General features: G+C 41.4%; 1 protein-coding gene across 12 annotated transcripts in view; it reads right to left on the bottom strand.

Annotated features, from left to right (window-relative positions):
* Nucleotides 1-742: 742 nt before the first annotated feature.
* The window catches only part of svila (supervillin a), an 84,369-nt gene continuing 60,267 nt past the window's right edge, over nucleotides 743-24,844 (bottom strand). For 8 of the 12 annotated variants that reach the window (XM_037078934.1, XM_037078935.1, XM_037078926.1 and 5 more), the window contains 24 exons: nucleotides 20,706-20,823; nucleotides 17,857-17,910; nucleotides 16,592-16,648; nucleotides 16,248-16,413; nucleotides 14,621-14,704; nucleotides 13,771-13,857; nucleotides 11,530-11,707; nucleotides 11,250-11,422; nucleotides 10,152-10,307; nucleotides 7,540-7,676; nucleotides 6,813-6,960; nucleotides 6,579-6,724; nucleotides 6,238-6,413; nucleotides 5,412-5,565; nucleotides 5,019-5,298; nucleotides 4,685-4,839; nucleotides 4,442-4,547; nucleotides 3,745-3,952; nucleotides 3,407-3,540; nucleotides 3,139-3,294; nucleotides 2,855-2,998; nucleotides 2,573-2,694; nucleotides 2,172-2,327; nucleotides 743-1,611 (listed from right to left, as the gene is read on the bottom strand). In XM_037078934.1, coding sequence (XP_036934829.1) covers nucleotides 1,525-1,611; nucleotides 2,172-2,327; nucleotides 2,573-2,694; nucleotides 2,855-2,998; nucleotides 3,139-3,294; nucleotides 3,407-3,540; nucleotides 3,745-3,952; nucleotides 4,442-4,547; nucleotides 4,685-4,839; nucleotides 5,019-5,298; nucleotides 5,412-5,565; nucleotides 6,238-6,413; nucleotides 6,579-6,724; nucleotides 6,813-6,960; nucleotides 7,540-7,676; nucleotides 10,152-10,307; nucleotides 11,250-11,422; nucleotides 11,530-11,707; nucleotides 13,771-13,857; nucleotides 14,621-14,704; nucleotides 16,248-16,413; nucleotides 16,592-16,648; nucleotides 17,857-17,910; nucleotides 20,706-20,823 — 3,382 coding nt within the window. In that variant the 3' untranslated portion in view covers nucleotides 743-1,524. Of the gene's footprint in view, nucleotides 1,612-1,988; nucleotides 2,009-2,171; nucleotides 2,328-2,572; nucleotides 2,695-2,854; nucleotides 2,999-3,138; nucleotides 3,295-3,406; nucleotides 3,541-3,744; nucleotides 3,953-4,441; nucleotides 4,548-4,684; nucleotides 4,840-5,018; nucleotides 5,299-5,411; nucleotides 5,566-6,237; nucleotides 6,414-6,578; nucleotides 6,725-6,812; nucleotides 6,961-7,539; nucleotides 7,677-10,151; nucleotides 10,308-11,249; nucleotides 11,423-11,529; nucleotides 11,708-13,770; nucleotides 13,858-14,620; nucleotides 14,705-16,247; nucleotides 16,414-16,591; nucleotides 16,649-17,856; nucleotides 17,911-20,705; nucleotides 20,824-24,844 lie in introns of all 12 variants that reach the window. The other 4 variants (XM_037078932.1, XM_037078938.1, XM_037078927.1 and 1 more) reach the window with 3 other exon arrangements.

The following is a 24,844-nucleotide window of genomic DNA, read 5'->3' as shown; positions in this document are numbered from 1 at the left end:
AAACATATTTTTATTTTCCCAAGTTCACGCAATATGCTTCTGTATATACAGTGCATATACTGGTTTGGTCTAAAGAACCAGTTTGACAAGAGAACGTGGTTTTGGGTGCCGCGTTTTGTAAGAGATTTGTGGCGGTTTGACAGACTGTAACTGTTTTCAGGCTGTTTAGAATTTTATGGAAATTGAGCTATATAAAACATGTTTACATAATCAGGAAAAACTGTAAACCAAAACACGAAGTAACACACGTAACATTACATCTGTGCTGGATGGGTGGTGGATGCCACCCACATGGATGACTGCATTCCCAGCTGAACACTTGATGTAAGATGATTGTGGGTACACGCTGTAGTTTTGGTGGAAAAAAGTTAACCAGAAGAGAAAAAGTCTTCATTGACATTTTTTTTTCTGCCTCAACAAACTAAATGAAACTCTCTTTGTTTTCAAGACTGAAAACAATGTGTTTATTTACTTATGGAAAAAAATATATTTCTGGACTTGTATTATACCTGTATATACCTCATTAATATTTCAAATATTACATTTTTGAGTTTGGATTTCTTCTCATAGTGTATCTTTAATGTTAATCTATCAGGGGTTTTAATGTTGCAGCTGATGTGTATATAACACAGTATATGAATGAGATCATTTTGTACTTGTGTTTGACCTGATCATTCAATAAGCTTTAAAGAGTGTGTCTGATAAAAAAAAAAAAAAAAAACATCAAAAGGCAACAAAAATGTTCTGTTATCAAACTTTCAGGTTTTATTTCTCTAATATTTCTTTATATCACAAAAAAAGTCTTCAAAAAGCAGACTAGGTTCTGTATATAAACTGTACACAAAGCAAGGCACTATATACTGGACTTCTATCTGACACAATCATGACACTAGACATCCAAATAAAGCTGCGTCACTTGATTTGTAAATGGCAAATGGTGAACTGTACAGCAAGAGAGAACTTCTGTAAAATCTGGTATTTATTAACATATGACACAAAGATCCTCAACAGTCATTATACAGTTCGTTCAGTCATTTGTAGCTCAGTCAATATTCACGAAGCTTTTTTGAAAAAATCCTATATAGATTTGATATTTAATATAAATCATTTGTAATGCATGAGCATTCATAGCAGAAGAAGAGAGCTGAACAGGCTGACAGACCTGTCTCCACTCTAACAGATGGCTGCATGGCTCATAATGTAAGGGCACTGGCTATCCTCCGTCAGTATAGTACATATTTACAGACATTAACAGATTGTGACATTAAAGAACAACTATTAATACATCCACTCACAGGTGCATCAGCCTACATTTGTCTCCTACTTAACACCAGCAAACACAAACAGCACATACTCCTCATTCACTCATCACCTCTTCCACACCTGCATTACTTCCCTCATTCATCCTCAACTTTCTGAAGGCAGCTCCTGTGCCTCTGTTGTGTCCAAACGGGAGAAAAAACAAAAAACAACCTCCTGTGTGCTTTCTCTGATGACTTCAGCTCAGCTCTCTGTTCCAAACTTTTAAAAAAGTCCTTTGGATTTCTTCACGTTCACCTGCTTCCAGCAGGGCAAGGCCCTGTACTCCTCTCTGCTCATCTCCAGGGCTTTCTGTGGGAGTAGCAACACACAATCAGCATGAGGCAGTCACATCATCATTCAACAGAGAAATGGTTAAAAATGTCGAGCTGACAAATCCTCCTGCTTGCACGGTAAAGTACATGTTACTTCTGAATGGATACACACTCATGCTTCGGTGAGAGCACAAACCCTCAGTAACATATAGTCGAAGAGCTCAAAATGCCAGGATTCAATACGGTGTCCACACCAGCTTGTGTATTGTGAGTGAACAGCATGCTAAACACATGTTTTATCAGAAGAACAAACATATGAGTTAGAGATAAAAGGAAATGAGATTGTGGTAGAGTTGCGTGAGGAGTGAGGTGTGAAGATGCTGTGCAACAGGAGCAGGAAGTCAGATGACTCACCTTCCCATGAGCCCTACACCCTGGAGGGTGGAGTGAAGGAAATAGATAAGTTCACAAAGAAAAGAAGATGGAGAGCAGATGGTGGACGTATGATAAAAGACAAGATTGTGAAGAGGAAGAAGAAGAGAACAATGAATATTCTAAACAAGCTTTTTTATAATGACAGACACAGTGGACTTTTACCTCAAAGTCCTCATCTGACAGGTAGACCTCCAGGCGGAGAGGGTCGACGCCCTCGGGCAGTGGCCGGGCCAGAAGATCTGCCAGGGGGTACGTGGTCTGACACAGCCTGGCCAACACGTCCTCCACTAGGATAATCTGGTTACACACCTCTGCTTCCTAAGAACACACCCAAACACAGAATACACCCAATCTTTGTTAGAAAAAGCATTCAGATAACAATGCCATGAGTAAAATCAATGAAGGATAATGGCCTCCACCTGGACGGACCTGTAGTCATGAGAAAGAAGGCTAATTATTTTTGGAAGTGTATGCATTTCAAGCACTGCGCATAACCTAATGCACTAACTGTGATCAATACTGGTTCATATCAGATGATGTAGCGTCTGATTTGATTCACACACCCGTTCAGTGATCTCAGCGATGTCCTCTCTGTGCTCCCAGCTGGGGAACATGTTGGTGAAGGTGAGGGGCTCCAGACCAGCATGGATCAGATACGCTTTAGGAGGCTTCTTCTCATTCTTTTCTGTGGAAACAAAATGGTTTGAAAGAAGCAGCTGAGTCATATATATATATATTTTTTATTAATGTCCAGAGTGGCTGAAACTGCTGTCTGAGGATGTTAAACCGGCTCCGAAACAAGCTGCTTTGAATGTGACATCAAGCAGTAGATGAGAAGAGAATACCTCTACAGTACTGCAGCACAGTCTCCATGGCGCACTTCCTGTCCGAGTCCCAACGGATTTGTGCTGAGCCGGTGCTTTCGCCGCTCTGAGGCCACCAGCCCTGCCACAGATATACCTCGTGGTGGTTGTCCACCAGGAACAGACCTGGACGTCAGAGAAATAAAACAAGCCAACGACACCTTTTGACACTTTCAGAGTGAGGACAATGTCGATAAGTGATTGCTCATCAGTTCCCTCAAGTAACTAATCTTCACACACACTGTGAGTCTTATGCACGCGTGTACCTGGCTGTGAAGCTGCATAAAGGTCCTCCTGCAGGAAAGGCATGGAGTTGATTTTCTTGGGGTCTCTTGCCGGGTAGAGAAACTCCACAGCAGCAAACTCTCCTGAGCTGCTGCTCAGCTGGTAGAGACGTGGTGTGAAGTTAAACCTCCCTGGATCTGAGGGTCAAAGGTCGACATCACATTCACCCAAGCACACCAGTTCATGACACTATACGAATCTCTGACACTGAAAAATCATATCAGCTTTTGTGCCGTTTGGTTCCCCGACCTTGCAACATGCAGTCATATGCTTTCCTGTCCCTCCTGCTGAGAGGTTCCCAGAATCCTGTGGGCTCTGCTCCCTCATCACATTCCCGGATGGTCACCTTGCTGCTGCTGTGGAGGCCTGCCTCCAGAGGACAGCTGGAGGAAGAGAAAGGTGTCACACTGACTGACGATGATTGCAGTACAACAGCTGGATCCCAAAACATTTAGCAAGATAATCATAAGAGGCTTCAGGACTGCTTTCAAATTGAATAGTGCCACCAAATTCATATCCACCTCTCATGTCACTTTGGCATGTGGAGGCTAAAATTTGTGGGAAGAACATTAAGTTTTTCCACTCACTGCTCTTTGATTTTGTTAGCAGCGGTGCGTGCCACCTCTCGAGTGTGTGTCTGAGACTTGCAGCCATGCCACAGGTAGATGAGGGCCTGGCTGACGCTCAGCAGCACCATAGAGACCCGGGAGCGCAGGCTGCTGCAGTGACAGGCCACCTCCAGCAGGTGGCCCTCCACCTCCACCTCCCCCCGCACACAGTACAGACGCCAGTCATCTGGAGGGGCATAGAGACAGAGGGAGTAGTCAGGGACAGAGATTGCCACAAATTGTTGCTTTTTACACTTTAAGGCATTTAGGTAATGATTATGTGTTGATGTGAGATGTGTTTGGTGTAGAACTGCAGAAGAAGAAAACTCCTGATAGCCTGAATAAGTCACTTATGTGAGTTGTTTTGATCCCTCAGGATGGTTTCTAATCTAAAATCAACTTCTTCTCTAAGCTTTATGAGTTCTCATACTATATACGAGTCATTCATGGGCAGGTGATGAATGTATATGACTGCAACAGAAATAATCACAACAGTAAACAGAAGTCTAAAAAGCCATTCATTTAGAACTTCAAGAGATAAAGTACTACAAATACATATGGAGGTCTAAACAGACTGTTAATCAACGCTGCACAGGAAATGATGGAACAGCAGCAAAGCGCAGACTGAACCTTTGTGTTAACTGATTACTATCTTGAAGCAGTGATGTGGGCTTACTCTGCAAGTTCTCCTCCTCCTCTTCTCTCTTCCCTGAGTGGATGACCATCCCTCCTTTAAAGCACTGCAAGAAACATGGCGGCTCCTTCCCCTGCTGGACCTGAACCTGGTGAACAGTCAGATCACACAGGAGAGGAATGAAGGGGACATAGTTCTATGTAAAATAAATGGAGAGACAAAAAAACAACAATAACAAAAAAAAGGATGATTCACGGTGACATGCTCACACACTCTTTCACATACCTGTGCTCCTCGCTCCTCGTCCAGCTCCACCGTCATCAGCGCCGATGTTCCCTTCTCGCTGACAGTGGCGTTGCGGCCCTGCCAGAAGAAGTAGCAGCACTTCTCCTTCCCGGCCCCGGCTGTCTTCATCTGCTCGGGGTTCTGTCTTCTCCCAACTGATAGCAGAGAGATACTTCCCTGTTTCTCTAATATGCAACTGTCACGTTTCAAATGTAATTCAACTGTTTTCATTACTTGTGATAATATCAATTTAACAAAATCTTTGAAAAATGTCCATGAGCTTCAGAATATCTCAGTATTTGATGGTAAATAGGTGAAAGAAAGGGATGCTAACCTGCAGTGCTGACCATATACTTCCACTTCACTACGTATGTGTCGCCTTCGTGAAACTGGCCAATGCTTTGGTGCGGCAGGCGGCTGTAGTCAAATTCCAGGATGTGCCACACCTCCACCGCCAGCGTGCTGATCTCGCAGCTTCGCCACTCCTCTGCCTCCACCAGGCCGTAGCCCCGCCCCACGTTGAACCCATCCAGTTTGGTGCAGACTGGCCCTTCATGGAGGGGAAGCATCCGGGAGGTGTCGTACGCATAGGGCTGATCCGAGATGGACTGCTCCTGGGTTAAGATGAAGGGCAGAAATCAGACTGCATCTAATTCTGTATATTGTCCTGTGTGCCACATTCATTATAGCAACACAACTTTAACGATACAGAAGTGACCCTTGATACCTTCTGATCAGTCACATGATCGTTGGTATTCTTTGTGGGACTTGGTGTTTTCCTGGAGTCGCTCCAGTCCAGGAATTTCTCTTTGAACAGGGTGGTTTCATTGTGTTGAGTCAGTCTGCCAAACACTGCCCAGTCAGGCCGGCCCTGACCTTTCCTACAGGTGAACAGGAAGTGACAGAGCACCAGTGCCTTTAGTTAATAAAATGCTCTCAATACACAGTTATAGCAGTCATCTGACAATACTAAGAGCACTGTGGACCATTGAGCAATTGGAATACTCTGGTGATCTACTGCATACATAACTGCATTTAAAAATAAAGCTATGAAGACAGAAACAATTCACCGTTCGCAAATCAACTGATTCAGCTTTATTTGGATGTCTAGCTTCAGTATTGTGTCAGATAGTAAGAGACAGGCAAAGATAAAGTGATGATGAAATGTAATGGATTTTTAAATCATCAAACAGGTTTTGCAGACTGTTGTTATCGCTGACGAATCTCCATCACTAACAGCAGTAGATTTTATTATTTCATTTTAAAATCAAATAGACTTTTTATTTGATGACTTGATTAACAGGGGAAGCTGTGAACAAATTTGGGTGTTCATGCTTTTTAAAATCTCCATCAAATCTAATGGCAAATTGCATTGTGACAATACCAGGATTGTCACAGTAAAGCCAGGAGAGAAGCCGCCACAGCTGAAGACGGTGTGATGTCTGCTTTAAACGCACGTTTATACAAAGGCCATCGATGACACCAGATGAGGTCTTGAAGTGTAAATATCATCAAATCATCAAACATGCGTACTGTACTAAATGTTTTCATACTTGGGTATGAGTGGGTTGCACTCTCCCGGGTCGAGTGGGTTGATGTCACAGTTTGTGTAGTCAAAGGTGCCGTTCCACAGGTGCTTGGCCAGCTGAAAGGCCACCTTCCTCTGTGCCAGTGTCACTTCCTTTCCGTGCCATATGTACATCTCACTGCCAAAGTCAAACACCAAGACCTGTACACAGACGCAGTTTATTTTTCAAACCCAGCAGCATCAAGGTGCACTGCTGTCTCCCTCCACATAGGGGTTTAAATCCACGTGTACAAAAACACACTGATGGCGTGACTGATTTACATCTCAACACACTGAAGAAATCTGTTCAGAAACCATTTATCTGACCTCCTTGGGGTTCAACAGAGAACAACGGGGCATCTTGGCCCAGTAATCGTCATCTGGAACCAGTTTGTCATCCATCAGGCGGTATATGCAGTTTGTCTCAACAATGGCACCCTCGTACAGTTCATCTTCATCTGGTGTTCCTGCAGCTGCAAGAGAAAGGACAAAGGAATCAGGTCACATGTCATTGCCTCGGGGACGGTTTCCTCGTGGTTCATGTCAGATTCGATTACTTACACTGAAAACTGGACTGCCCTCCCAGAATCTTCCAGAAGTCCTTAACTGCTTGGCTGCTTGTGCTGACACCCTCCTCGATGAGCTGGACATAGTTAGCCCTGCAACCCAAATCTCTCTTGCTCTGGATGAAGTTTGCCAACTCTGACGCCTGCAAAGAGATGGAGAAAAACTTTACTGCATTATATTCAATGGGTGATTTGTTCATTTAATTCCAAAAACAGATGTTTTTTTTTGTGTAAATAAATATCATACACAGCTACATGCTGTTCATACTTGGATGTCTAAAATAGACAAATAATGTGACTCATGACTTCCCTTTTTGTCTGATTTGAGGTCAGTGCTCTGTTCAGCCAATCAAAGGTCATAAGACCAGCTTTGAACAATGGCCAAGTTTTGCATCCGTTTCCTGTTACATCACACCAACACCACACACACACACACACACACACACACACACACACACACACACACACGTGTGCGCGTGCACACACACGCACACACTCACACACACACACACACAAACACCCCTTTCCTTTCCATCAACACACTTCTTCCTGTGCTGTGCCATTGTTGCTTCTTCCCAGGGCTTTGTTTACACCCTGGACAATGAGTTCTGTCCTATCTGACAGCACTCTCACTCCATCTGTGTTTTCACGAGTGAAGCTCAAGTCTATCAAGCTTGTTTTCTCATCATTTTGGTGGAATTTTGCAGCACTCAAAGCTGGACCTTGTTCTTTTCGATGACATTGGCGAATTCTCCAGTCCAGATGAAGCAGTGGTGTGGCGTGATGAGCAAGAAACAATCCCCACTGTTCAGGGAGGACGCTCGGGGCTCCACCAGTCTGGTCTGAACGTGCCGTCGGCCTGTTGATACATGGGCAGGAAAAAACACACACACGCAGACAGGTGGCTTATTAGTGACAGCACTGATTATCACTGTTAGCATGCCTGGATTATCATACAGCGGGTGTGGAGGCAACAAGTGACAGCCATCAACGTTAGACAATGGACATGTATGTACATGCAGGAACCTTGTCAAGCACTAAAGTAGTCACTATGCAAGTTACATCAAATCTCAAGACCTCCATTAATTGGCAGCCACATTTACTTCCTAATCCTATTGGCCCTTCAGGTGATCCAAGCAGAAACCAGCAGAAGCTGTTCTAAGTCATTACTCACTACACATTGGGCCAGCTAACCTCTGAACAAAGCGGTGCCCCTGGTGCGGTGGATTTGAGCAGGATTAAAGACAGTTGGGTTTGGAGGAGAGGATCAGCCCAGGATAGCTTGAGGTGACACGGTGAGAATAATTTAGAGCCACAACTGTCACCAGCAGACGTGTGGAGGAGGCACAGAGACACTGAAAATAGACAAACTCTCATCTCCCATTTTAAATATCCCCTGAAAAGGACACCCTTGAAGCAGCATCCTCGAGAGCTTTGTATATAGGAGCAGCTATGTGTTTTTCTATCCTCTTAAACAAGGCAATGTGACTGCTGGTAAAGAAGCTGACTCTATATACATCACATAACATCACTTTATACATCACATTTATCTCTCTACAAAACAAAGCAATTTAAAAGAACAGGAAAATGTAGATACATTGTTTTTGTATCCCTTGCTGCCTAGCTGTATTGTCACACGATATTTGAGGAGGCAGCCCTCAGTTTAACTTTTGTAAGTGTTGTGTTTTCAACAGATGCCCTTGTTTCTGGACTTGTGGCTGCCTGGCATTTGGCGAGATTTCCTGCTGTAAACATGTGGCTGCCCTTCAAATGTTAAATACTGTGGGTGCAGTTTTCCCGAATTTAAGTTGAAAAACAAAACAAAAAAAGCAAAAAAAATAATAAATAAAATTACCCAAGATGGTGAAAATCATGCCAGCTAAACATCAGCACGCTAGCATAGAGAGGCTATGTAACACCATTCCAGTGTTCCCCAGGAAACTTATTTAGAAAGAAATGTGTACAATTGTGAAAGGCAAGAGACAAATAACTTTTTTGTGGTCAGTGTTGTTACAGTTTGTCATAAAGATCGTAGAACAAAATTTAGTTTTGTGTAAATCTGCTAATCATAAAAGGTGAAACTCACAACACAAGTTCTGTCAGTCTGTAACTTCAGGTGTAGTATCTCTAACTTCTACACTCTTATACTTCATCAGTTTAATGGCAAACTCCGACTTCTTTGCAGTGAAATATTATTGTATAAATGAACACAAATTGTATGTGTAAGATCAGGGCACAATTCAGTTTGGATGAGGAAATGTCAGTCTTGCCATTGACTCCCATACCCATGTTTTTTTTTTGTTTTTGTTTTGTTTTAAATAAGATTGGTATTCATGGTATTGCCGTAATGTCACCTCTGGACAGCCACACACTGGACACTATCATTAGGTCAAATTGTTCAGCTGTCCAGTACCTGCAGACCTAAAGACATTTCCATCAGCCTCCTATCAGCCACCGTCTTATTTCATGCTAACAAGATGAAATAAGACGGTGAACACCAGAATCATACCCGATAAAATCATCGTTTTCCTATTTTGTTTCTAATGCAGGGAGGCTGCATTGCTGGGGGTTAAACTGTGTGGACACTTGTTAAAGAGACATTTTTGCCACGGTCAGCCAAGTTTTTTGTTCCCTTTTGGTGTCGTGCACCTGGAACACTTCGAGGTCGGAAGCTGGGAGTTTCAGGAAATTCCCACCTCCAACATTATCAAAAACACAGCATCGTGTCTTCACCTTTTCCTGTGAAATGCTGCGTGGGGCCAAACAAAAATATGACCTACATGAAAGCGAAAAAAAGAAAAAGAAACTAGCCTCGCTTTTAGTTAAAAGTTAAAAAATACTTGTTTTTTCTCTAATTTTACCCTGTAGTTGCAATTCTTTCCTGTATTTATTTTGTGACATGATATTAAACAGGCAGCACAGGAGTTGGCAGTGTTTACACATAGCAAGAAAATTTAAACCTTGGTTTAAATCAAGTGTCAGGTAGACTGGACGAATGGAAATAAACCCAAAGGGGTTAAGTTAGCCTATGTGGACCCAGATCTAGACCTTTTCGGAACCAGTGCTCTTTACTGTTTTCATAAATACTTCTCATGATACATTTCTGACAACAATAGCCTGTGGAGATGTGGGCATGATGAGAACTGTGGGTATTACATAGATGATTTGACTAAAAATGCTCCATTACAATTGAACCTATTAGTTATTTTACACAAAATCTTTTTCTGTATTCACTGGAATTATGCTGCAGTAAAATAACCCTAAATCAAACACTGTTGTGAGTACATGTGCACCTGTCTGTGTGTGGTCATAGGGGCATGTTCACTTAACTGACCTTTAACCTGTAAGAGCATGAGTTTCTTGTAAGGTACAGCACTGTTGTTGGACATCTGCTCGGAGATGTTGACGCTGCGCAGGTTGACATTACTGAAGTTCTCCCTGCTGGCCAGACCGGCCAGAGCAACGTCAGAGAATCCAGAGTTCTTATTCACTGCGGCGAACAGAGCAGAGCACAGAGAGAAAACAGACACAGCATTAAATCATCACATTTGGCCCCCAGTACACCGATGAGTCAACAGAGCGTAAATCACCTTTCAAGCCTGACAGGCGTCTATGACAGTAACAAACATAGAACACTCCAGACAGTTCAAGGGTTTTATTGCTGTAGAGGAGATGCAGGAAGTGACATGATATGTGATGGTGTTGTTTTTAAGCTTGCCATAAACATACAAGCTTTTGAGATGAACAGTATTTCCTGCTCCCTCTTATTTTCAAGTGGGAGCCTTTTGTTTCAAACGCTGGATGTGAGCAGGCGACTACATCTATTTGCTAATATTATGAAAAAAAGACAACACATACATTTATTGCACTTGACTTTGACAACGATTACAACCCAACTGCTCCACAAAAAGGTAGATGTGTTTGTCACTGCATCTCTGCAGGGACACATTTATAAAGGCACACAGAGTCACAAGTTCAGCAACTTTTTACTGTCTGACAGGAAGGTGAAAACAAGATGACAAATATAGTGTGGTTTATCTTTTTAAGTCCCCAGCTACTTCAGTTATTAAGGAGAATGTTGCAATGCCGTTTTGCTGTAATGCTCCACCAAATTTTGTGCAAACGACACTTCACCTGACTTTCCATAAACATGGAGGGAGAAATAATATATGAATTTTAAGGTTTGAGAGAATGTTTCCTTTAATCCCTGCCTCACTGCTTCACATTGAAGACAAGCCATTTACTTACAAGCAAGGAAAATCATTGATTAATTTATGGCTGAACTGTTAATTCATTGTTGTTCCATCAAAAATTAAAGTTAGTATCATTTTGCAAATGTAGAGCTCATGTTGACAAAGGGGCCTGTCACGTGATGAGTCCCTGAGTGTTTTGGCTTCATGCACTTTCCAGCTCTTCTTCAATCCTCACTCACTCTTCTCAGCCTTCATCCTCTTGCTCTCCAGCAGGCCGATGTTGAGTCTCTGCTCTGTGTATTCGTGCCTGATGTCCTCCCTGGCAGCCAGCATCTTAAGAGGGTTCCTTGAGGCCTGGACGTTACGCGCTGGGCGCACGGCCCGCTTGTGCTGAACCATCTCCGAGGTCAGCCTAAGGAGAGGTCAGAGGTGAAGGATCAACAGAGAAAAAGTGAAGTCTCACAGTGATGATTTAGTCGGGGTTGTTACTTCAAAGTTGACCTCTGGCAGTGAGCTTACTTTGGTGTCTGGGGGCCGAAGATGGCATCAAAGTCGTTGTCTATCTCCATCTTGTTGGTAGTGATGGGGAGCTCCTCGACTTGGCGGTAGAACTTGGAAAAGGTTTCGTCTTCGAGCGTCATCACTTCCTTGACCTTCTTCTGTGTGACTGTTATGGTCGCCTCTGGCAGTCCAGACACTGAGAAGAGAGAAGATTAGAGCTCTGTCAGAATTATACAATATCGACAATTCATTCAGTCTACTAAAGAAAAAGTGCACGAATATGAATATATAAGACACATTTTTTCATTTTTTATTTACTTATGAATACATGTCATGTTCACATTGTTGCTTTTAGTCACAAAGGAAACTTTTTTTCCTCGACTAAGATGAGGAGCTGACAAGCTCAAAATACATCTCTGATAATGAAGAAGTGTATGTTTTGTTTTGTTTTGGTTAACAAGACAGGACTAAAAATGTAAGTGGTGGGTGACATTCTAAAAAAATTCTAAAAAAATGTTATTTTCCACCAACTGTGTGTCTGGTTTGTCTGACAGACATGTGCAGATTCCCAGGTGATGCTGTCCCCAACCAAATGTGGTTCAGTAGCAACCACATGAGGGCTTCAATGAAACTGTTTGTTAGAAGAAAGAACAGATCTATGGACACAGTTTATAATTCAGAAAGGAAAACACAAAGCAGTGAGGGAGACACCTGAAGAGATACATACCATCCTGCTGTTAATGCCTTGGTCAGGTAGCTACAGTCACTGTTAGTTCTAATGTGAGCTTAGTATATATTTGATGAAGTTAAAGTTAAAGTCAGTGCTACTGGGCGTCGTCAGCTGTATCAACTTCTGGAAAATTTGCTAGTAGAAAAAGACTGACTGTGTATCGGCTAATGTCACTTCACAAGCTTCAGAGCTTAACAATTAATGTTAGAATTTGTCCGGCACAAGCAAACCTTTTGGTCGGTCAGGTGAAAGTGCTTTTTGTGTCTAAATCTACATCACGTGTTGCTGATCTTATTTTCTATAGCCTGTGAGTTCATTTATTTATATCTTTGGACAAACAGCTTGTAATTATGCTTGATCTAATCTCTCTTACTTGTCCAAACCAGAAACCAGAAAAAGCTCTGAGACTGCAGTTAGTATCTAGTCAAACAGCTGTTTCTGAGATCACAGAGAAATTTAATTGGAATATATTAGTGAATGATTTCTTAGCTCTAAGTCAAGGAGAGGATCTTAACTGATGAATAGTTTTAGCACTGATTAAAGCTTAAAACTAATATAGTTGCCATAATCAACACTGTTGCACTTTTTTAACAGTGAATCAAGCGATATTTGTGGCACCCAGTGGTCAATTTGCACAAATTATGACAGAAGTCTGTTGCTCTTGTGCTTTTATGGATCATGTGTACATGATCCACTAAAACTTTTTTCAGACCTGACAGAACCATTACAGTAAGTGCCACCCTGAGGGTGTCATTTAGGCACCTGATCATGAGAGCCGTCACTGTTGGAGAACAGACAGTGATTTTTAAATCCATTATATATCAAGACATCAAGTTGACGCTTGTTTCATCCTTATAGGCTCCTATTCTATGCTTGGATTATGATTGTGGTGGAAAACTTGTAGGATGGTCCTTTGTGTGTGTATTATAGGAGCTTTCATATACTGTACTTTACATCACTAAGGCATCATGTGCACCTGCGTTATATGCAATGCAATGTGAACCAATAAATTGAAAGGAAAAAAATAGATCCCCAATAACGTGTGTTCAAAGTAATTCTTACTGAACTATACATCAAGACATCAAGTTGAGGCTTGTTTCATCCTTATAGGCTCCTATTCTCTGCTTGGATTATGACTGTGGAATGACGTTGGAATAATTTAGTGATGTTTTATGAAAGCACTCTTATGAAGGCTGAAGAAGACACTTCATCTCGACATTGTGCTGCTTGTGTAAGTGTCTTCAAATAGACTTTTGCAGTGTAGAAATGTGTGTAGACATTACTTTTCAGTGACTCTGGTGCTTATTCACACATGAGATGGACATGTTAAATTCTCATCTAATTTACATAATGCGGTGCATGTCTGAAAGGGGCTCTATTAAAACACACTTGCTGTTACAAACTGTTAGCACAGGTTTCACTACATGTCAGACATATCTGCCTGGAAAAAAATAACACTCATAGATTATCTTATTATTAATTGGAAATCAGACAGGATTCTTGAACTTCTATGAACCTGCTTGACTGACCTTTACTGTTGAGTTTGCCAAGAAATGACTCCAGTTTATCCAGCTTCAGGTCGGACTCGAGGTTCAGATCTGGTACAGCCTTGATCTCTGCACACACACACGTGGGCGCGTGGAAACATACAAACAAACACACAAACACACAAAAACTGAGCATGAACTCTCATAATGAAGTTGATATGAACGTACAAACAGGTAGGTAATTAATGGCCATGGCCACTGTCACAAGCATTTTTAAAACTGCCATTAAATATGAATTGTTATGCTCTTCACAATCATGCACATACAGCAACACTGCCCTGTGATTTATGTTCTATTAGGCTTTTATAGCATAATAGAAGTGTCACAGCAATATCAGCCAAATTAGTGTTGGTGACAAGTTTTGTTGATTATAATGAAGATTCCATTCAGTGCAACACCAATGGAAAAAAAGAGAATACACCTTCATTATCAGACATCTCCTCTGTGTCTTTTGAAAGGGAAGCAAAGAGAATCAGTTACACTGTGTTTAAATGAGATCTGATCCAGAATCAGTTCAAGACCTCTATATTTTACATCAGTGGATTTAATTTACGGCTCAGAATTAGATATCATACACAAGCATCCATCTAAGTCAAAGACACTTTAGTTGAGTAACTGCATTCAGAACGCGTTTTGGAAAAAGTGTGTCTGGTGACGGCTTTCGATAGCCATGTCATTACGTCTAAATCAGATTGGAGCAGCAGCTGAGCACTCCTGCTGAATGACCTTAACGGATCCACATGACAGCAGTGTGATATAACAGGTAACCGGAGGACAACAGAGTGTTGAAGTATGAACCACAGACACAGAGGAAATTTAAAGTAAAACTGACCTTCCTGTGGTTTGGAGATAGCAAGGCTGTTGTTCTTGGGTTTGGATGAGGATGTAGACTGGAGGGCTGTGGGGGAGGCCAGCCCTGTTGTATGAACACATACACACATGAACATGCAATGACCAGTGAAGCGTGACATGGTTACCATCATGGTTAATCTGTGATCAAATCATGGGCTGGTCTAAACCCATAGGTAAAGGGACAGGTTCACCCAAAAATGAAAATGTATATATATCCAGTCACTCACATTTTGATGGAAAGTCTGGTAAATGTATTCACACCCCTTTAAAAGCTGATATCTCCACTATCACTGATCAGCTAAAAGCATGCTCCACTTTGAAGAGGGTACACAAGCTTGATCACGCATTGAGGACATAAATGAAAAATGTTCCGATCAATTTAGGATCTCGGGGCTTTTGGAGACTTTCATCTGTCCTTCTGTTGCCCTAGCTACTTCAGTTGTTCAGGAGAACGCTGAAATTCTGTCTAACTGTGAAGCTCCACAAATGTTTTGTGGACTATGAAACTTTACCTGACTTTCCATCGGCATGGGGGGAGGAGATTATGATTGAATTTCAATTTTTGGGTGAACTGTTCCAGTAAGAAAAAGACTGTGATGTTACCAGAACATTGGCTTAGTTTACCACACTTGAAGACCCTTTGTTTACTGCCATCTAAAGGAGTAAACACACTTTAATGAGCACTATTAAATGTGCACGATTTATTCTGTACACACTTTGCACTTTACTGCTTCTTTTTGCACTTCTGGTTGGATGCTAAGTGCTTTCATAAACTGTACTTTACATCACGAAGGCATTGTGTGCATATGTGTTATATTAAACGTAATGTGAACCAATCAAATGAAAGGAAAAAAATAGATCCCCGTTAAGGTCTGTTCAAGGTTATTCTTACGGAATGGATGATTTTCTGAATCAGAATAACTTGAAGTTATGCTTGCATGAAAATATTGCTGATAAAAGATTGTTTTTTTTTACTTCTTTTGTCTTTACATTTGTACATTGTTTGAAGCATAATTTTTCAGTTTATCAATGCTGGGAAACAAAAACCTGTTAAAAACAACAGGTGTGTGTCACATGCAATGCAAATGAGTAATGAAGTGCATCACTGACTGGACTCAACTCACTGGAACTAGTGTGAACAACACTAGCCTCAGAGGTGGCCAAGGCCACAGAGGTACTGTCTGAGATGGCTTTGAAGTGGCTTGAGGCAAACATGTCTGGCGCTAATCCTTTTTACGTCACTCTTCATTAGCCAAAATCTGGCCAAAGCCACTGACTCCCTCAAGCCACAAAATTAAATCTTCCCTCAGCCGCCTCCTCTGGCTTACCTCGCGGCTAATAGGAAAAAACTACAACCATGAAATGATTTTGTGCCTGAACAGAGTCTCAGCAGATGCCCAAATAGAGAGAGTCTTTTCCCCTGACTGCTAATTGAGATGGGGGCTTTGGAGGACTCAGGGCAGAGAGTTGAGACTGAACCGAGGACTAAGCTCTCTGTGGTGTCATGACTGAGTGCAATTCTGCATGAGTGCATTCACTTCCAGGAGACGGAGAAAAAAGGCTGAAGAGAAAGTGTTCTGTTCCCTAACCCGGCGATGCCCTCTGACCTTTCTTCACCATGCGTGCAGCCACAGTGAACTGGGTGGAGTCGTTGGCCGCTCCGTGGCCTTTGGTCTTCCAGGCCTCCTCCTGGGCTACAATCAGCTGTTTCCTCTCCTGGATTGACATGAGAGCCTCAATGCTGTAGCACTCCATCTCAGACTCAGATATTCTCTATGAAAAGAGAGCGTTAGTTAGTTACGATCAGTTACACTGAAAAACCTTGCAATTAGAGTTAAAGGAGCGATCCACCTAAGGGTTACTGGGCACTGTAACATCTCTTTTTTTATATTGCTAAAAGTGTTTAAATGCAATATCTCCTTTAACAGTGAGAATGATATCAACCTATCACCTTCCATCTCCAGGGGTGTCTCTCATCCACCTGCATGGGTCTAGGAGATCTGGTAGCCTTCACAACCACAGGGATGGATGAGGAAGGTAAGAAAGGATGAGGATTTAGAGACTAAGAATGAAAAGATGGTGGAAAAAGTTCGAGCTCTGCACAGGCATTAAAGCTGCAGCGGCATAAGGTTTGGGACAGGGATAATCATTAAGTGGCAAAAAGCTGAAGCCGGGCGGCTGGGAGGAACTGCAGAACACCACAGATTATTGTTACTATACCAAAGCTGAGGGACACACAGCGCAGCTGGAGGGTGAGGGGGTTTGTACAGAACGCAGGGCCAAATAAGCACAAAGGTATGGCTGAGCAGTATTTTGGAAAGTCTCACTTCCTGAAGCGGGTATTCAACAGATACTCTACATCAACCAGTGAGCTCCAAAAAAAATGATGAAGTTGCATGATTAAACAACGGGGTTTGTGATTTGAGTTTATATTACAGAGCTCAGTGTGAAGTGGGTTGGGAGGTAGGAAAGCAAGAGAAAGGATGCGCATACACGCACATGCACACATGCACAACTAGCAGCTCAAAAGCTACAGTAGTTCATTGCAGGTACCATACGGTGGGTTTTATTAGAAGAGAACTGCAGAGCTGGTTGATTATTTGTTTGTCAGTACAGGTGAACTTGTTGAAAATTGTCGACACAAAAATATTGATTGGTGAAGCTTTAAATTAAAATTCATATTGAGTCTGCTTGAACAGACAAATTCTTCATTTCTTTAAACCATCCTTTAAAGCATTCAGTAGCTGGAAATGGAGTGAACATAGCAGATAATTTTAAGTCAACAACAATTATGGCCTTTGAGATAATGCAAGAGTGAGAAGGATAACAGTCATGATCCAGCTTTCAAACAACGCTCACAGCTCACTTTACTCATAAATATCCCAGCAAGGATTCAATTTCAGAATCAAATGTAAAACCTTGAATATATGGACGGTCAGAAAACACATCCACAGTGTGTGAGACACAGTCAGAATCCAGAGGTGGGATGTTTTAATGAAACACACCATAAGCACATTATCACCATGACCATCACCAACACCACTGCCACCATACACACACACACACACACAGGATGAATTTATCAAGAGAGTGTGTTAGCAGCAAGGAAATGCATTCAAGGATGTAGAATTCAGATCTCTAATCCAATCCAATTTGAGTGCACTTGATAAATATCACCACAGTTTGTGTCATTTTAGCCCTGCATGCTGGCCTTACCCAGAGCTGGTCGGACACAGCAAACTCATCGATCATCACCAGCGCTTCATCCCCCTACAGAGAGGGGACAGGTTTTCTGAAGGCTGCCCCAAAATGATACTGTGGCCAAATCACATGATCAATGGCCTATAGACTATTGATACACATTTTAGACACCACTTTGACTTTCTGAATTGTTTGTTAATTTTAAGGGCCTTTAATTAGCAACGTATACATTTTTGTTGAAAATATAAAGACTTGTGTACAATATATGGCTTTCATCAAAAAACCTCACAACGGAAGTCCTAATTTGCTCTGCTGCAAGCATTTGTTTGACTCTGTTTATCTTCAGTGTTACTTTTTTGAACTGACACAGAAAATTCCCATAATTGTGTCCAATGGCCCTGATAACGTCCTTCCCCCTAACTTGTACTGATCTGAACTTTATGTAGGAAATCGGAAAAGGAAATTCAGACCATTGCAATAGATCACAACACCATCAGAGCATTAACAGACATTAAACGGGCTAATAACCTACAGTCATAATATGTACCAAGCAGAGTTGTGCAGCTGAGCTGAACAAACCCTGATGAGCAGCTGGAAGCCAAAACAGTCTAACTCAAACTCTCCCTTTAAAGTAAACAGAGGATGCCAACACAGAAAGCCACTCAACATGCAGAAGATGAAACGGGTTTATTTTTTGAAAAGGTGAAGGACATGCAAACAGAGACAACGGCTAACAGAAGAGTGAAAAGTTACATGTAACATGCAGCTCAGTGGGAAGAACACATGAAGCCAGGATACATCACACAGGAGAGTTAGTCATCACCGTCACTGAGTCCTAGCAGTGAAACAAACGGTTGAAAACTGTACACAAGAGAATGATCTTCTCTTTGCGCTGAATACAGACTTTCCATCTCAGTATGTGTGTACCTGACACTACATTAGGCTAAATGTACTCTGATCCTTATAATCTCTTTTCAATACAACTATGACAAACACACACAAGAAATGCTTTGTATGAAAGTCTATGGTTGCAAAAATTGAAAAAGAAATCAAATTGATTTCAAATTGAAACTTAATTTGACAAAACTATGAAATTTCCAAAATCCAATTTCATAGTTTAAAATGCTATCACTGCTATCAAAACAAAATGATAAACTCCTCAGTATAACAGGATAATGACATAAAGCTAAATTAGATGTGATATGAATGCTTTCAAACTGAGTGAGAAAATACAACCTAAACTTGAAAATGAAAATGCAAATTGGACATTTGCATGGGGGTAATGTCTTTATTTTAGCCCGGCACTTATAGAATGTAAATGGAAACGGATACATGGTGACAGATTAGCTGGCAATTTAATCTGACACTGTCTGTCATTTGAAAATGGAGACTATTAAAAATAATTTTCATTACCAGAAAAATATATTTTTCAATTGAATTAAATGTCATTTTGACAGCAGGGCACTTCCATACAGTTGAAATAAACTCAGCGTGACTGAAATACATGAAATCAGTTTGAGACAGAACAGAGGACAGAGACAGAGAGATTAAAAGACAAAGACATGGACAACACACCCTCTCTGTTTAGAGATATTCAAAACTGTTACCAGGTGCATTTGCAGATTTCTACAGCAAAAGCCTACTTGCACAGAGCTCACTTCCACGACATACCTTAAGAAACAAGTAGATTTATACCTGCAGCAGCCTGAGCTGGACCATGTTTTTGCCAGCGGTTCGGTCTCATTCTGTGCATCTAAACTGACTGTTGGGGATTAATGAGACTAAATGAGTCCGGACCAAATCCGTTCGGGTCTGAGGAGATCCGTACACGCAAGGACAACAAACTGGAATCGGAATCTGTGGATGTTCGTGTGTAGCTAGCTGCTAGCCCACCCCCACGCCCCACCTCCTGACTCGACGGAGTGTCCAAAACCGGACTTAGGATAAATAATGTCCGCCACGCTTATTTGCGAACATTGCCATCACATTTGCTTTGTGTCTGGTGCAGGAAGAAACGGTAAAAACGGGATTTTGTCCCTAAAGTGTCCGCAAGCAGGAAGTGTTTGCAAGCAAAAAAACAAGTTCCTATTGGTGGAAAAAGGCACCACACCAACCACACAAAATGATATAGAAAACCGCGTGATTTGGTTGCTGGGGGACAGGGGAAGTCGTGGGAGGGACGGAGGTGGAAGAAGACAGCAGCAGTGATGGTGACAAAAACAGCGGTAGAGATAGAGACCTGAGCCTGAGGCACTGCCTGCATTTAAATGTAAATAGTTATATATAACTTTGTAAATGTCACATATGCACAAATTTAGCAAACAACAATTTATATTTGCATTATAAGTAATAACAATGGTTTTTTTAACACATTTGTGGTTTTCACAGTAAAAAAATCTAACTTTTTCCTACTCGGATTTGATGGTTTTTTTGGTGATTTTAGGTCCATTGTGTTAATACAGTATGTCAAAACGACAAAATAATTGTCACACATGTGAGGTTGTACTGAAAGTAGTGACACCAAGCAAGGCAAGATAAACAGTTTTTAAGGTGAAATATAATGGTAAAATTAAAAAAAAGTCAAAAACGGCCAACTATACCCTGGAATATTGAATTTTACAAAAAACCTAAATGTCCCTGACCTCCCACCTTCAAACACAGCCTCCTTGGGCCATTCATGAGAAAGCTACTTAACCTCCCAATTTTCTATAGGAGTGCATACTTCCTACAGGCAGTGCACTAGTAACATCAATGGAGCATACAGTCTTAACTATAAACAGCAGAATAACAGACATGACTGACAGAAAAGCCAAAGACCGCCTGGCTCAGGCCGCTCTGCTGATGTGTGCAGGTCAGGTGGTTACCTTTGTCTTAAAGCTCTCCTCCACCTCTTGGAGCTGGGTGTGTTGTTCCCCCACATCCTGCTTCTTATTGATCCTGTTCCTCCAGTCCTGCTCACCGCTCTTCTTCAACAAAGCCACTCTGAGCACAAGGAGAGAACAGTTACGATTAAGGTCATAATGAGAGAGAAACTCATAACCAAATGTTAATGATTTAATAAAAACAAATAAACACACACAAAAAAACAAAAATGTCATTTTGGAAATCACTTTAAATTTGCTTAATCATGATTAAAAGTTTCAAATTGATCAGAGTCGTACTCACAGCACTGACAGTGTTCAGTGAGTGTATCTGTGATGAAGTCAGAAAAGTGTTTGTGTACTATCAAGTAGTGCCATGAAACTGTGACGTCATACGTCAATGTAATACCTTAAAAATATGAATATTCAGTTCCATTCTCAATTCCACAAAGACAAAATGACATATATGGAAGGCATGACATTTTTGTTTTTTGAAATAAAAAAATCAATATAACAAGACTATATTTTGTGTTATGCACAACAGCATCCTGAAAACGAGTACTGAAACGGTTTCAGTAAATCAGATTTGCTACTTATCAATATATCTATGTTTTTATCATCTCCTCTAACAACTACATTTTATTCTTGGTCAGCATAAACATCTCTAATCACAGAAATCGTCATTTTGAGAGATATGATCTCTTGCTCGCTGGATAATACAAATGTTATCTCATGTTATCTCTGCATCAACAGTAGAGCAGATACTGGCATATTAGCTGAGCATAACGACTGGATAAAGTGGAATGACCTTTGCTCTGTCCAGAGGTAAACAAAATGGCCAACAGTTACAAATACTATGAATCTCTGGCTCATGTGCAGTATAAACATACGGGTGACAGCTTAAGTACAATTATGCATTAAAATCACTTAGAGATGTCAGTCAGTGTATGAGGGGCTGGGAGAGTGTAATTATTTTTGTTTAAATCACCTTTTGGACATATAGAATTTCAAATGACATGTAGAACAGTGGGCTGACAGATTAGGCACATGGAGGATTATAAGATGACAAGTGAAGTACAGAGAGACAAGAACAGGGGCTCGATTATTGAGCTCTCATCTCTTAGCAGGGAGCAGACAAGACCCATAATAAAAGGGCAGGGTGTTGGCAGTGCCCTCTGCCCCTCTCACAACCACCCCTCTGTGACCTAGTGAGGGGATGCCCTGTTCTGCCCCAGGATTCCAAATAACAGGATGAAAGTCACTCTGAATAGATGTCGCCAGCTGTATGTGGAATACAGACCCTGCCTGCAGTTAAATCCAAAGACGTCCTGACATGGTCATAGACTGAGATGTCACAGTACAAGCAGAACATGCACACACACCAGTGCTTCCATTACGCCATCAATCAATAGAGAGAGCGAGCCCAGCAGACTGTGCTTGTTAACCCATGTGACATAACCAATTATGTAAACATCACTTAATTCTTCAAGGAATCCAATACTGAGCTCCAGTTAAATATTACATAATGGACATTTAAAATGCATTGAAATGACTTTATATCATTCAAACAATAGTCAACATGAACACACAGTGTGTGCTTAATTAACAGAATGCCATGTTCAGGGATAAGTGTGATGATGATAAAAACATATAAAAACACACCAGTGAGCCACACTACTGCACAAGGTGACATGCTCCTTCATTTTCATGAACACATACAATGTAGTTTATCTTCACTAAGTCCCACATACACCAAACATTGGCTAAAAAACTACAGTACATTTTGAAATATGTGATATCACAGTTACATAAAAAATAAAGTAAATTCAGCAACATGGCTTTGACTTCCTGCTAGTTTCTGTTAGAAACAAAGTCTCAAACAACAAAACTGAAAATATAGAAATGACTAATATAGAATCACTGATCTGCCAACCTTTTCTTACCCACAGTAAGTAGATGCTCTGACAAATAATATACAAATATCCAGTATTGTGTCTGGCACAGGCCTCTCAGAAGCCCCTCCAGTTGTTCCCTATCTCCAGAACTGATTGAAATGATTGGACAGACTACCTGTCTGCTTACCTATGCAAGCTACCTGTCTGTCTGCATACATTGTGCTCATGCACATCATTGTACATGACTGGAATCTTTCACAAGTCCAGACAAATATATTGCCAACAGCACAATAACGGAAGAGACAGTGCAGCCAGAAATTCCAAATACTAACACTCTAGCTTGACAGCAGTGAGTTCTGACAATAATGACGTTCAATGTTTCTGTTCACCTCTCTATAAAATCAAGGAGTGTGTGTGTGTGTGTGTGTGTGTGTGCGTGTGTGCCTCAAATCCCTCTGCAGATCAGGATCAGACTAACCTGAGATTTTCAACATGGCTGCTGCATGTTTTAAGGGTGTGCAACGTCGGATTTGTTTGGACTACAAAGATACCGTTAATAAATTATTTCACAAATACTTTACGAATTCCGCTAGCATTGTCAACCATAGCCACCATAGCTACCATAGCCACGTGTGAACCAGAGCCAATCACTGCACACCATAGCCACGTGCATACCAGAGCCAGTCACTGCAGAGGCCACCCCAACGACATACCTTAAGAAATAAGCAGATTTATACCTGCAGCGGCGCAAGCTGTACCCGGATTTTGCTGGTGGTTCGGTCCCTTTCTGTGCATCTAAACTGACTGCTGTGGATTAATGAGACCGAACGAGTCCGGACCAAATCTGTTCGAGTCTGAGGAGATCCAGATGTACAAGGACGCACCACCTCCTGAGTCTACGGACGTGCCAGCGCGTCCAAAACTGGATTTACGATAAATAATGTCCGCCACGCTTTTTTGCGAACATTGCCGTCACGTTTGCTTTGTGTCTGGTGCAGGAAGAAACTGTAAAAACAGGCTTTTGTCACAAAAGTTTCCGCAAGCAGGAAGTGTTTACAAACAAAAAAAAACACGTTCCTATTTGTGGAAAAAGGCACCACACCAACCAATCACAAAATCTTATGGCAAAACGCGTGATTTGGTTGCTGAGGAACAGGGGAAGCTGTGGGAGGGACAGCAGCAGAAGAGTGACAGTGATAGTGATAGTGAGTTTTGAGAGTTGAGAGATTTGTGACATTTAGCATGTTTTGAGTGTATAGTTAGTGTATTATGCAGCATTTGGTGTAGTGTGTTTAGTGTGTAATGTAGTTGTCTATTTGTGTTGTGAGTCAAAACAATGAGGAGACTGCTGAATGTGGAGCAGGCAGGAAAGCTGAGCGAGACCTGAGCCTGAGGCATTGCTCGCATTTAAATGTAAATAGTTACATATAACTTTGTACAACAATTTATTTTTGCATTGTAAGTAATCAAAATGGTTCATTAAACATATTTGTGGTTTTCACAGTAAAAAATCTTACTTTTTCCTACTCCCTGACGTCCCACCTTCAAACACAGCCTTATTTGGCCATCCATGAAAATGCTACTTAATCCACTTTTCTATAGGAATACATGCTTCCTACGGGCAATGCAGTAGTTATGATAATGTAAGGTGGTTTCTTATATGTAAATGAGACGTGGGGTAGCTGAATATGGTTAGCAATGACAACTGTATTCACAGTACACAGCCTCTGAACTTGTAGTTCAGCAGCTAATACAGCTCACACAGCCCGGCAGCAACGGCCTTGTTTAACAGCTAACCCAGTTAGCACACAAGCACACAGTGAAATACATTCCTCATCAAAATTTTAAGGGCAGTTGAAAAATTGCAAGAATTTACATTTTGCACTGTTGGATCTTAAAAAGGTTTAAGTAGAGTTTCAAAATGCAAAAAGAAGAAATGGGATTGACACAAAAAAAAATTTGAGTAAGCAACAATTACACTGAAATAGGCTGTTCATCAGCTGATAAAAAGTTTAAGACCATAGCTTAAAAAAATGCAGAAACCCCCCTAAAATAGAAACAAAATAGGACACAGTAATGAGTAGCTCCACCGTTCCTGTTGATCACTTCAAAACTTCATTTCGGTATGCTTGATGTGAGTGTTCCAGGAGGCTAGTGGGAACATTGCGCCTAAAGGTGAGGATGGCTTCACGGAGGGCATCCACTGTCTGGAACTGATGTCCATTTTTGTAAACTTTCCTTACCATC

The sequence above is a fragment of the Acanthopagrus latus genome, chromosome 19, assembly GCF_904848185.1.
Source record: "Acanthopagrus latus isolate v.2019 chromosome 19, fAcaLat1.1, whole genome shotgun sequence".
In the NCBI taxonomy this organism is placed as follows: Eukaryota; Metazoa; Chordata; class Actinopteri; order Spariformes; family Sparidae; genus Acanthopagrus; species Acanthopagrus latus.
Note: the sequence above shows the minus strand (reverse complement) of the source record. Positions and strands in the feature narration are given on the sequence as shown.